The sequence below is a fragment of the Bidens hawaiensis genome, unplaced genomic scaffold (genome assembly GCF_021521415.1).
Source record: "Bidens hawaiensis isolate Kalapana, Puna unplaced genomic scaffold, B.hawaiensis_p1.1 tig00019071_1, whole genome shotgun sequence".
NCBI lineage: Eukaryota > Viridiplantae > Streptophyta > Magnoliopsida > Asterales > Asteraceae > Bidens > Bidens hawaiensis.
In genome coordinates, this window is record NW_027492892.1 from 105,326 (window position 1) to 119,372 (window position 14,047).

General features: G+C 34.1%; 1 protein-coding gene across 1 annotated transcript; it reads left to right on the forward strand.

The window, feature by feature from the left end:
- Positions 1-5,073: 5,073 nt before the first annotated feature.
- LOC143557559 (putative inactive nicotinamidase At3g16190) lies at positions 5,074-7,191 on the forward strand. Its single transcript, XM_077046601.1, has 4 exons — positions 5,074-5,290; positions 5,898-6,132; positions 6,214-6,330; positions 7,089-7,191. Exons 1-4 carry the CDS (start codon positions 5,117-5,119, stop codon positions 7,160-7,162), a joined length of 600 nt encoding a protein of 199 aa, XP_076902716.1. The 5' UTR covers positions 5,074-5,116; the 3' UTR covers positions 7,163-7,191.
- Positions 7,192-14,047: the final 6,856 nt, after the last annotated feature.

The following is a 14,047-nucleotide window of genomic DNA, read 5'->3' on the forward strand; positions in this document are numbered from 1 at the left end:
GTTTAAGTGTTTTATTAAGATTTGTTAGACTAATAAATCAATATTTTATGACATAATTATAGATTGCAGTTAGATTACTATTAAAATTATTTTGGATAACAGAATTTTGAGGATAGAAAGGAATATAACGTTGTCTATGCAACTATGTGGGGGTGGAATCCTGGCTGTCAATAACATGCTTATTGTGGAAGTGTCTAGAACTCAATTTTTTTATATAATTCAAACATGTCCTTTTGTGTTTGTCATTTTGATATCTCAATGGATAATCTATTTTGAATTGTTTTGATATAAAGAAGATTCTAAGTTATATATATATATATATATATATATATATATATATATATATATATATATATATATATATTATTTGAAGCTAGTAAACACGACTAGTGACAAATTGTGAGGCTATGTGTGCCCAAGGTGAATTACATGATGCTCTTGGCTAAACAACGGTAATATTTTTTTACTAGCTAACTCACACACTCACTAATTATACATCTAGGTAGTGTTTGTTATTGAGGAATGAAAGGTGGAATGTAATAAACCATTCCAAAGGAATTGAAAAAAACATGTTTGGTTACCATGCATGAATGAAATGGATCATTCCAAATGGAATGAAACTCCTTCTATTTTTAGGATTTTCATTCCTTTGGGTATAGGTGTTTTTTTTTCATTCCTTCAAGAAATGAAAAAGTCAAAAAGTCAACATCATTATTACTATAATAAAATTATAATCATATTATTATTATTATTTTCTAATTATAGTTATTATATTATCATTATCGTTTTGTATATTATAATATAACTATTACTACATTATCAATATATTTTATTTTTAAATTAAATGAGTTAACATTTCACAATGCATATACAGTTTAACGATCTCGTTGCAGCACGAGGTCCTAAAAATACTTATTATGAATATTCATTTATTATTAATATTATTTATTTATTATTATTACTAATAAAAATATTAATAATGATAAAGTGATTAATCATTCCAGTCTTACATGGTAACCAAACATGACAATGGAATGATAATGATCTATTTCATTCCTTTCTCCATTCCATTACCATGTCCATTCCATTCCCTCATCTATTCCATTACCTCGTACCAAACATACCCCTAATCTACACATTTTGCTCACCACGTGAATCGTTATCTTAACCTAATTAGGAGGGGCGGCTTTATAACACTTATACAGCTAGGCTACAAGGTTTTTGGTGATAGCCACGCTTCAAGGTTTTTGGTTCTAATTAAACACCAATAGTTGATCAGTATGTATGGATGTTATTATCCTAATATATGAACATAATCGGATACTCCAATGCTCTAATAATGGACATTGTAAGATATCTTGACATTTCCTAAATCCTTGGTATCGAAAGGACACCGAGAAAACCTACAGATACATGCATATGAAAGATAAGTTTGTATAAATGGCGCTATTCAAATGTTTAGCATTCAAAGAAATTCAGACCATCCGTATCACTTGAACGTCCAAAATGTTAAGAGGTAACACGAGTAAATATATTGACAAGATACACAAAAACCACTAGCTTGATAGATAATCCTTATCCCAGTTAATATGCAAATAGTAATTTCTATAAACTAATAAACACATCTTCGCGAACTTACATCTATGCATTCGAATATTCGATATACGCATCTAGTTGGCACTCACTATTAATTCTAGCCATTAATTTTCAGAAAATAATAGTAATTACAAATAGCAGCTTAATCATCTAAAAACAAATAAAATAGTTTTTGAGATCCTTTTTATCGTCATTCGATAAAAATCGTGATTGATTAAAGGTGGAGAAGAGGTGAACACAATGAACGATTTTGGGCCACAAAGTGCACCGACCATCTTAAAAAATTTGATAAAAGAGACGTTTTGGGTGGTATTGTGTTGTGATTAGGAGTGGTTTAATTTGACTTCATGTAAAATTGTTGCATCTTTTTTCTTTCTTTCTTTTTTTAATTTTTTTATTTGTGTATTTTATTATAATTTTTTTATTTAATGATATAAATTATAATAAGTAAGGTAGTGATTATATAAAAACAAAAGGCAAGCGAACAACAAGTTGCGCCGCTACCCCTTTTGAATTGCAAAATCCAATCTTTTAAAAACCACATTCGCTGATCTTGGAGCAGTGACGGAGCCAAAAATTTTATCTTATGGATTCGGAATATTTCGGTGCTCGATCTTTTTCCGGCATCAAAGTTTCAGGGCCCGGATGGGTCGGGTTGGTCATTTGACCAAATAAATAAAACACAATATCACTATCATAACAAATGGATATCAGCATTGTTTTGGCCCGAACTGGTGAAGGAGGCTATATATAGTTTGGGCCTGGCTGTTGAAAAAGATATTGATAGGTGTTGTTTTTGGCTATTTTTCTATTTAATTTGTATTTTGGTATTATGTTTAATGTTAATTGGGCTGGGCTTATTTACTCATATTATTAATAATTCTAGGTTTTTTTTATAATCTATATAACATATATGAGTTATAACATTTGTTACTAATTTTTGTAGTTTTTTTTAAATGATTTTTATATTTTATAAAATTATTATTCATTGCTAAAAAAACTTTTTAACTAAATATTTCATAATCAATAAGTTCCTATATTTTTTAAAATGATGCTAAGTTCGCTCGTTAAATCGTACTTATATATCATATGAAACCAAAAATTAACTTGGTTCGGCCTAACTTGGTGAATTACATGTGGCTTCGCCATTGTCTTGGAGTCATAACATTACTATGCATGACCCATTAAACTCGGATAAGTAATATATTATCGTTAAAAACAAATGCATATAGATGTGGAACGAAGTCCTGTTGTTTAAATGTTGGTTTGGATTTACAATATCCTTTTATTTAAAAATCAAAGCTTCATTACGAATATATAATCACAAGTTTACTATATACTATTTGCATCGTGCGTGAATGTGCTCTAATTACTTCGTGAGTAAACAAATTGCTTTAAAATAATATATAACAAGAAAATATACAAATATAAATATAATAAGAAAAATACTTTCATAAGAATATTATCGCTTGAAAACTAGATTCACCTAAGAAAAAAATATAACATTATTACATAAAATATGTTTGCGAGAACTTTTTTTTTCTATTACATAAAATCATATCGGAGGTCAGCCTATGAACCCGCCTAATCAACCGAATACGAATCGCCTTGTTTAAATTAAATTCAAATCGTGAATTTTGTGTAATGTTAGAAGCTCACACCCTTGGTTTTAGGGGCATGTTGTAACGTTAAACATACATGATAAATTCATATCAAAACCTAAAATTTCTTATCAACTCACACTTTTTCTATCTAGGGTTTCTATATTAAACAAAAAAAAAATATATTAGCAAGGAAAATAATTTGAAGAAAATGGACTGAACAAATATTACAAATTTCGATGGTAAATTTTGAAACCAAATCTAATCTGATACCCATCCCATGTGAGTATGCATAAAAGCTGTTTGGATGATAATGACATCCATTTTTATACTTTTCTATAAGACTGTGAAGTGACAAAAATGAAATATCTGGCAATTGTAATAAGAGGTGTATATGGATATAGAGTTCATGGCTCAAAAAGATAAAACCAAACCAAATCAGTATGAACGAGGGGCCTATAATTTGAATAAACATTATACTCTTTTTTTAGTTTTAAATACATTAAACAATGTCGTGACTCATTTCAAAGAAAATGCATTCCGTTTCAAACCAAACCACTAAGTTTAGAGCCCAGCTCGGCTCTAAGTTTGGCCCAATACCAGTTGGGTCGGCCAGTCGCTCTTAAAAAAAGTTGGGCCAGTTGGAGTCCGACCCATAAAACCATCCAAAAAATAAAAAGTTTTTTTATATATACAATTAGAAGTGCATAAAATACCCGGTTACGGACCGAACCGGAACCGGTTCCTACCATATCTGACCCACGCGCACGACGTAGTATGGGTTTCTCCTGATACCTGTACCCGGAACCGAACTTGACCGGAACTGGTACCACTTTTCCCCGGTCAAAATCCGACCCTACCCGAAACCTGAAAAAAACACGAAAAACCCGGTTAAATACTCGACGATTTCTGGAACCGGCTCCTAATCGACTCGGTTTTGACTTTTATTGACTATACGGGGAAACGGTTCCGGTTTTTGAAAATACCCGTTTTGTGCACCTCTATATACAATACAAGCTGAATCGTTATAGCTGAATTTTTAAATCATAAATCATATGTTGAATCATATAAATTTCAAACCAAACTATTATTATCTTTGGTTAAGTTAGTTTTAATGAGTTATAAACTCCCCTGTTCATATATAGTTATTTGATCGATTTGTTACAACAAAGGACCATCTCAAATGACATGGTATGGGACACAGAGATTGTGAGGAAATCCTCACCAATTGGAGAAAATGAGTCACCATTATTCCGTTAGGAGAGGTCCCCACTAAATACTATAGGATTAGGGTTAAGCAATAGCAAGTATTAAAGAGAATACATTCTTAGTATGATAATCTATTGCTCAGCGTAGGTTAACTAACGAAAGTTAGTGAATGTCAATAGCGACTTTGTGTTGTGGTAGCAAGTTAGTTTAGCGATAGCTCTTTTGTCTATCGGCAACCAAGCAGCTAAATATAAAACAAGACGCGGTAGCATCTTGTACTTTAATAGGATTTAGAACTTTGATAGTTACGAGTCTACTATTGATATGAGTGATATCCATGTAACCAAAACTTGTTCATGAAACATTACTCAACCCAACCAGTATGATTGTTTTTTTTTTTTCGAACTATAAACTTTTATAAACAAAGAACAACACCATCAACACAAACAAACACCCAGTCGCTGCCTCCACAAACCGGAGAACATCACACGACACCGAAAGGAATCGAAAAGGTTACATAAAACCAAATTTACACCAACTCAACCAATTTAACGATCTAAACTTGGACATCAAAGAAAACCGAGGGATTTTATATCTCCAATAATCTCATCTTCAAGTTGACCTCCTATCGAACACCTTTTCATTTCGCCCTTTCCAAATAAGTATAAGCTGAAAAGCAAATTTGGGGATATCTTCCGAGAGGGTTAGTGATGGCAGCTGATGACACTGGAACCACCACCACCACTGCTCTTGTTGTAATCGATATGCAGAATGATTTTATATTAGCAGATGGGCCAATGCGTGTTGACGGTGGTCTACCTATTGTCCCCAACGTCATCAAAGCCGTCGATCAAGCCAGACGCAGAGGCTTCCTCGTTGTTTGGGTGTGTACTTACTTTCTTATTTTATTATTATTATTATTATTATTATTATTATTTGTCAATTTAGCAACTAACCGAAATTAACCGAAAACCAAAATGAATTAGCTGAAAGTCGGTTAGGGGTTTTGTGTGTACCCTTGGGCGAACCGGATTAACCGAACCATTCGTATTTACGTATATTTCTAGCTTTTATACCTCTATTTCATGTATTTCTAGGAAGCAAGGTGGTTGGCTCACTATGTTAAGTTTAAAATTTTAGCCCAAGTTTGGATTTAGTTATTAACCGAACTGATTTCGGTTATGGATAATACTCGAACCAAACCGATGGTTGCTCACCCCTAGATTACTCTATTACCCGAAGACAGAAAAAGATGAAAAATTAAAAGAAAATGTTTGCGGTTATGGTAACGGCAAACGAGCACGTATGGTTTTGTTAATCAGGATTCAGGCCGGGACGGGTATCACCTAATATCTTATCCGTCCCATTCCCACATAAAACTAATCTTGTAACTGGTCCATACCCGAATACCCGCCTCGACTATTAACTTTCAATGACAAAAAAGGGTTGTTTTTTGTTATGTTTTTTATATGTGTATAAGTTTTTATGTAGGTTGTGCGAGAGCATGACCCGCAGGGACGAGACGTTGAGCTATTTAGAAGACATTTATATGCTGATGGAAAACCGAAACCGACTTCAAAAGGGAGTAAAGGTGCAGAACTGGTTGATGGTCTAGTCATCAAACCAGAAGATTATAAGGTGGTTAAGACGCGCTTTAGTGCGTTTTTTAATACACATCTTCATTCGGTTCTACAAGGAGCAGGGATTGATAGCTTAGTGGTTGTTGGTAAATCAACTATTCTTGGATTATTTTGTTTTTAATATGTTATTATGAATGGTTTAGTTTAGGTGTATATGCTTGGTACAGGTGTTCAGACTCCAAATTGCATAAGGCAGACTGTTTTTGATGCGGTATCACTTGATTACAAGTCTGTTACTGTTATTGTTGATGCCACTGCTGCTGCTACCCCCGATGTGCACGCTGGTATGCTTATTTTCTTTCTCTCTCGCTGATACTGTTTCAATCTAAACGGGGTAGGGCCAGTTTCTTGCAGAACCTATGAACTTGTTTTGAGACATGGGTCATGGTTGGGTTAACTTGGTGGGTTCGCAGCTTGACCTGCTTATTTAAAAAAAAAATTATTATGTAATAGCTTAAACATATTGTGTATTTTATAACAAAATTTAAAAGATAAAAGAGAAATGAGCATCTATTCTCATAGTTTTAACATAATTATTTTATATACATTTTTATTTTGGTTGTAAATGCGTATTTTTTGGTGCACGCGATGTTTACTTGTTTAGATGTGAATGTATCCTTGTATGACCTGGCTTTTCTTTAATAAGGGTTCACAGCTGTTGAATTCACAAATTCAATCTTTATATGTTATTTGAGCAAAACTTCACCTAGGTTGTCAACAGGGTGTAAACAAGCTGAGCCCGGATGAGTTCAAGGTTGAACGCTACTCATGAGCCAGGCTCGAGCTTAGATGAGACTGGGCTCGGATCTACTCGTTTACCCACTGGTTGCCAACAGTTGTTTCAAGGTTCATGTTGTCACTTTCTATTGAGATTAAAAAATTATGCGAGCTGTAAAGGTAGAACTGTAGAAGTATCATTGATGTTGATATTCTGTTATGATACGCGAGTAGTATAAATTGACATATATGAAACCTTAATCCTAATTGCTTAAGCTAGTAGATTAAAACTTGTTAATTAATTTCGTTTAATTTTTTTAATCAGCCAATATTTACGACATGAAAAATATCGGAGTAGCAACCCCAACACTTGAAGAATGGTGCGGGTCAAGTAACTGAATCTGTGAAACAAGGGCATTTATGTATGTTGTATCATGTCTTTTTCATAGAATAAAAAATGTTTAATAATGCAAGAATGACATAATTATGTAGCTAATTGTCTGGTTGATGATTGTGGTGGTAGCAGATCTCTTGAACCTTGACTAATAATTAATACACAAGTGTTATTTAAACTTATCAAGACTGCTAAGCTGCTTTATAGGCAATGTGATAAAGAGTCTAGAATCTGGACTCAAACAAATGATTCGATTACTCAAAAAAAGACCCAATTCGAGAAGCATTGGTCTCCATGTTACAATAGAACTAGATATAATTTAGATAACTTAAGACAATCCAAAACAAGCAAGGGTCTAACTCTTATTTATACTAAAATTTGATCACTAATCTTTGCCATTAATTATGCATAATTAGTTGAGAAGATTACTGATTACCTTTTAGTATAAATAAGAGTTAGATCCTTGCTTGTTTTGGATTGTCTAAGTTAATCTAAATTATATCTAGTTCTATTGTAGTATGGAGACCAATGCTTCTCGAATTGGGTCTTTTATTTGAGTAACCGAATCATTTTCTTGAGTCCAGATTCTAGATTCTATCACAATGTTTTCGGTATAAGACTCTTGATGTAACAGGAGACTACATATATATACTACTGGTTCGGTTGAGCACTTATGAGCCGCCTCTGTATGGTCCAAGGCTGGTTAGACTGTGAACCACAGTGGGATCGAAAATGATAACGACTTCGACCCAATCGACTGAGGACCGGAAGCCAACGAAATTCAAACATCTAATTTGTTTCCTTTTCAAATTGGGTTTATCTTTATATTTTATTTTCATTTATCTCTAGGTTTAAGACTATTTTAAACTCTTTTAAATGATTGCCTAATGCTGTTTCTGATTACCGATTAAGTTAATCTTTGTGTTCTTTGTTCCGATAACTCTTTGGATCTTTTAGAGAGCTCCACAACGCCACATCGAAAGAGCCAGTGCTGGAATTGTCATGTTAAACCGGAACCACATGAATGATAAGATGATTTTATAGACAGCTCCACGACGCCAAATGACTAAATCCATGCCTCTAGTGGCGTGCTCGGTTGTTTGGGACGGTGTGGGATTGGATTTTAGACATAGGAAGCCACTGACTAGTATTTACTCCTCTCATCCGTAAAATTTATTTATATATAATAATATATATGAAATGATCACATGTGATAATCGTGTGTCCAAGTTTTACAACCACACCAGTCTTCAAACCATTAATATCTCCGAGCCAAAACAAAACAGACCATAAACGCAAAACCAAATTTCGGCATCTGATCTTCACAGGTTAGTAATGGTGGCTGATCGCACTCGCAACACCACCGCTCTTCTTGTCATTGATATGCAGGTTCCGTTTCTTTCTTGACTACTCCTCACCTACATTTGCACTCAAACCATTTTTTTTAATGCTCATCCGAATATTTGGTTTGAGTTGCAAGTCACATAAATAAGGATAACTTGTCGTTCATATCGATAAAACTAAGAGCTAAAATGTGGTTTTGAGGAATATTAACCACAAAAATGTGAATAACCGAAGTACTTGATCGAATTCGAAACTCATTTTTTTATACTAAGTTTCTTTTACAAATGCTAAATGTACAGTTTGATTTTCTTTTTTCTTAAGCAAGTTTATTAAATGAGGGGTCAACGTTAAAAAATATCTTAAGAGAGTGGTTGAAAAACTGTAATATACTTTACATAAAGGTTAAAGAAAAACACTGCCCGCACCTTGTATAGTGGGTCCGTCTATGTTTTGCATGGTATTATTCTGTTCACCCTTGCAATTTGAGTTATTTGTCTGCTTTTCAGAATGATTTTTTGTTGGAAGTTAGCCCAATACGTCTTGATGCTGGTCTAGCTATCGCCCCCAAAGTTATCGAATCCGTTGAAGATGCTAGACGCCGAGGCTTCGTTGTTGTTTGGGTACTTTTTCTATACTAACATACCTTGTTATTACCTTTGTCAATTTTGTGATTAACATTATGTTACAATTAAAAATATAAGGACCATTTTTGTAAACACTCAAAGTAGAGGGCTCATCAATAGCTAACTAGCTTGACCAACGTGTTGCTGCGGAGAAGCGCTATTGTGACAAAAGATAAAACTGGTACTAGAATATTGTGCAGTCGGTATCGGTATAGTATTGCACTTAGGTAAAAAAATGCTAGTCCCTAGTGTATGATATCTAAAAAAAAATACTTTATTATTGGAATATTGAGTTAAAAATAAACCATAGCTGTCCGTTTAATTTATTTTGTTTTAAATTAACGAAGAAAAGTTGTTAAGAGAAAAATAAAATTAAATAATAACTAAATGATATAAAGACGTATATTATTGGTAGTATAAGGGTGTGAAATTGTAACTTTGGAAAAAAAAAAATAACCAAGTATTTATTTTTCATGTTACTATTCAGGGAAATGATTATGTATATTGTATTTGTAATGTACGTATGTATATAAGCGATGCGAACTCGGTCGGTATCAATTTCCATAAAATTACCTATAACACATACATTTTGTATTTCAGTTCTCATGTGTCATTTTGTTATGTTTTTATATCCAAGTCTTCATGTACCCGTTGGGAAGAGACGTTGAGTTATTTAGGAGACCATTTTATGCTAATGGAAAACTAAAACCGACATCAAAAGGGAGTAAAGGCGTAGAACTGGTTGATGGTCTAGTCATCAAGCCAGAAGATTATAAGGTTGTTAAGACGCGCTTTAGTGCATTTTTTGCTACAAATCTTCACTCGTTTCTGCAAGGAGCAGGGATTGATAGTTTGGTTGTTGTTGTTAAATCAACTTTCTTTATATTATTATGTTTTTAATATGCCATTATGAATAGTTCAGTTTACTAGTTTAGGTGTATATGTTTGGTTACAGGTGTTCAAACTCCAAATTCCATAAGGCAGACTGTTTTTAATGCGGTATCACTTGATTACAAGTCTGTTACTGTTATTGTTGATGCTACAGCTGCTGCTACCCCTGATGTGCATGCTGGTATGCTTATTTTCATTTTTGTCTAAACGGGTTTGGCTCAGTTTTGTGTCGAACCCATGAACATTTTTAGCTACATGGGTCGATGTCGGGCCAAACCTTTTGGAAAGCCCAGAAATTGTGGAAGTATGCTATTGATGCTTTGTCAAATAAGTGAAGCATATTGATCACGTACAACCACCTAAATGGCTTAATTCAAACATTAATTTTTTTTTATTTGTAACAGTACTTTCTTGCAATCAATTTTAACGTGCTTTTTGTTTATAAATAACGGACAACCAGTGTTTAACCCAACACAACCAGACACTGATTGACCCATACGGCCATACCCAATATAAACACATTTTGAACCGCCTGTTTGGCTACCGCTAAAAGCTCAAATCGAGCCGAGCTTAAATGAACTCAAGCCTAAAAATAAACTCATTAAATAAATGAGCCCGAACCCATGCTTCACTTATTGAGTTCGATTAGGCTCATATGCCTATCGTTTATATAGTTTTTATTTATTAGTTGTTTTCTTTACATAAAATTATGATTATATGTAAAAACTAAGATTAATAACTAAATAGTATGCTCCATAATAAATTATTATTATTATTATAAATATATATAAATACACTTATCTATAAATAAATAATAAATTTAAACTTAAACTAATAACTAATAAACGAGCCGAATTTAGATGAGATTGAGCTGGGATCAGTACCTGTTTACCCCAGGGTTGCCAACAGTTGTTTCTGTTGGACGTAATTTCCAACTTAATATGCTCGTCACGTGTAGGTGACCGGGTTGGACCTATTGGGCCTATGGAATTCGTTAATATGTAATGGGTTTATGTGGTTCTAATTGGGGTTTATTATATTTGGTAATGTCTTGACTAGTAAGTTTGGTTAGTCTATATAAGCCGAGTTATGGTTAGACATTAGAATAAGTGAAGTTGGTGCAACCGAGTTAGGGTTCATCAAGAGTCAAACCGAGTTAGGGTTTGAGAGTTTGTAATCAGTTTTTTTGAGTTATATTTTCTGATTAATATAAACGAGAGTTAGTCGTTTACTTCGTGTTTGATTATCGATCTGGGACTTGAGTTTCAAGGTTCATGCTGTCACTTTCTATTGAGCTCAAAAAGTTATGAGAATTGTGAACATTAAATTAAAGGGTAAATAAGATATTATTGATGTTAATGTTTTTTGCAATCCGCGAGCAATTATAAATAGACATATATGAAACCTTAATCCTAATGGCTTAAGCTAGTAGATTAAAACTTGTTACTTAATTTCGTTTAATTTTTTTAATCAGCCAATATTTACGACATGAAAAATATCGGAGTAGCAGCTCCAACACTTGAAGAATGGTGCGGGTCAAGTAATTGAATCGGTAAAGCAGGGGCATTTGTTGTATCTGTAAACTGTGTGATGTATAATATGTATTTTGTATTATGTGTTTTTCATAAAATAAAACTTGTTTAATAGTGTAAGAATGACAAAATTATGTAGCTAATTCTCTGGCTGATGATTGTGGTTGTAACATATCTCTTGAATAAATATACAAGAATATGATTGTCAATAGTAAAAATAAATTGATAAATGTAAATGAGCCTAGCCCGGTCGAGCTTGAGCTTAAAAAATAATCACAAGTCGAGCTCAAAATTTTAAACTAGAGTTCGAAACGAGCCAATTTCAAGCTTAGATGAGATCGTAGCAGCGCTGTTTACCCTACTTGCCAACAATTGTTTCAAGGTTCATGTGTCATTTTCTTTTGCGCTCAAAAAGTTATGCAAACAATTATGGGTTTGATGATGTCTTGCCTTTAAGAGTGTCTGTTTAGATTGGGACCATGCCATAATTCATATACAGATAATATCTTTTTTAAAGTTTGGCCTTTTGTCATTGTGCTTATATAAATTGAAACTTGTTACTTAATTTCGTTTAATTTTTTTAATCAGCCAATATTTACGACATGAAAAATGTTGGAGTAGCAGCTCCAACGCTTGAAGAATGGTGCACGTCAAGTAACTAAATTGGTCAAAACACGGGCATTCGTAATTCACTACTACACAAAGGGACAAAAGCGACCGAAATTTGTGACCAGCCAAAATTGTCGCAAAATTAGCGACCGTATTAGCAACCAAGTCAGTATCGGTCGCAATTTAGCGACCAAAACAAATTTGATCGCAAAATTAGCGACTAAAACAAAATCGGTCACAAAATTAACGACTGAACATTTACGGTCGTTAATCAGTCGCAAGTATGGGATGTCACTACTAGAAAAAAGGTCTTCTTCGACATGCGCACAATGACACGCGTCGATTTATGACGTGCAATTGTGCGAGTCATTAAAACGATGTCATAATTTCTGAAAATTAGAAGATTTACGACAATCATTTTTGTGTGTCATTGAGCAAGTGTCATAAATTACAAAAATAAGTTTGCGGTCATGTATCATGTATGCAAGTCATCTTTCATTTAAAATTAAAAATTTTAACCCCCTTCGTATACCCAAACAACACCTTCCTTAAAACCCTTCTCTATAGCCAGATCTTTGATCATTAACCAGTCCACCATCGATCAAACAATCTCCTCCATCATTCAAACCCTAACATCAAACTCCCAATCCCACCTTCACCTCTCTTAGCTGCCGAAATCTCCACCATCCGCCCCCAACTTTCATACACCGTCACCACTGCACTCCACTCTCTCCTCCCCCATGCTTGTCTACGCGCCGCCGCCAGGGCCGGCTCCGAGAAAGCAAAATGAAATTTTGGGCCGAAGGCAAAAGTTTTTTTGGGCCTTAAGTAAAGAAGTATTTTTTGGTTTAAACTAGAGGTGTACAAAACCGGTTTTAAACCCAAACCGAACCGGTTTGGTCAATGGCTGGTCAAAACCGGTTTGACTCAAACCGGTTCGGTTTATAAACTGGTTTAGACACAAGATAGGCCGACCTGGTCACGTCGGTTCGGTTTATAAACCGGTTTAACCGGTTTTAGCCGGTTTTTCTCAAACCGGTTCGGTTTTAAAACCAGTTTGATAGATCTTAAGAGGAACCGGTCCTGAAACTGGCAGTTTGGGTCGGGTTGGGAACCGGTTTGGGTGAAACCGGTTTTCAACCCAAACCGGTTCGGTTTGGTTTGCCTAAAACCGGTCCCAAACCGGTTTTTTTGTACACCTGTAGTTTAAACAGTCTAATTTTTATATGAGCTTGTTTGGTTATAATTTAGGTTGTGTAAAAACTTTTGTATAAAAAAAGATTAAACATGTCTCAAGGGAGGGTAGAACCCACAAACTCTTGATCGTGAGTAATACCCATTTGCCACTAGACCAACAAGTGGTTACGTAATTGTGTTTAAACATTAAATATATATATTGTTTTTAATAAAAATACATATAATTTTTTTCAAAAAAAATATAATTTCAGGCCTAGCGGGGTATTGGGCCTGTGGCCGTCAACCACCCAGCCACACCCATGGCCCGGCCCTGGCCGCCGCACACACACACGTAGTATGGCGTAGAAGCATGTCTTATTAATACTTAATCCATGTCTCGACTTGTTAATCGGCTGCTACCTCTTATTAATTACTCCGTGTTAAACAGCAATTGCTTATGTATTTGCATCATATTTAAGTTGTATTAAGCCATAAGACTCTTAGCATAAATAAGGCCCGTACCTTTTGTAAGCGTACGTAATACAACTATTGTTCTCTTGTATCCTATTATCTTATTCAATTGACGGACCTAGAAAAAAGTTGAAGGATAGCGCAGACTAAAAAAATTTTTATTCAGAGGTAGCTAGCTGATATATTAAACGAAAATAAAAGTTTACACTACAATATAATTTGCCAAGAAAGTTGAGAAACTATG

Coding starts and splice junctions, on each gene's coding strand:
- LOC143557559 (XM_077046601.1), top strand. CDS start 5,117: ATGGCAGCTGATGACACTGGAACCACCACCACCACTGCTCTTGTTGTA. Junction 5,291..5,897: donor GAGGCTTCCTCGTTGTTTGG/GTGTGTACTTAC, acceptor GTTTTTATGTAG/GTTGTGCGAGAGCATGACCC. Junction 6,331..7,088: donor TACCCCCGATGTGCACGCTG/GTATGCTTATTT, acceptor TTTTTTAATCAG/CCAATATTTACGACATGAAA.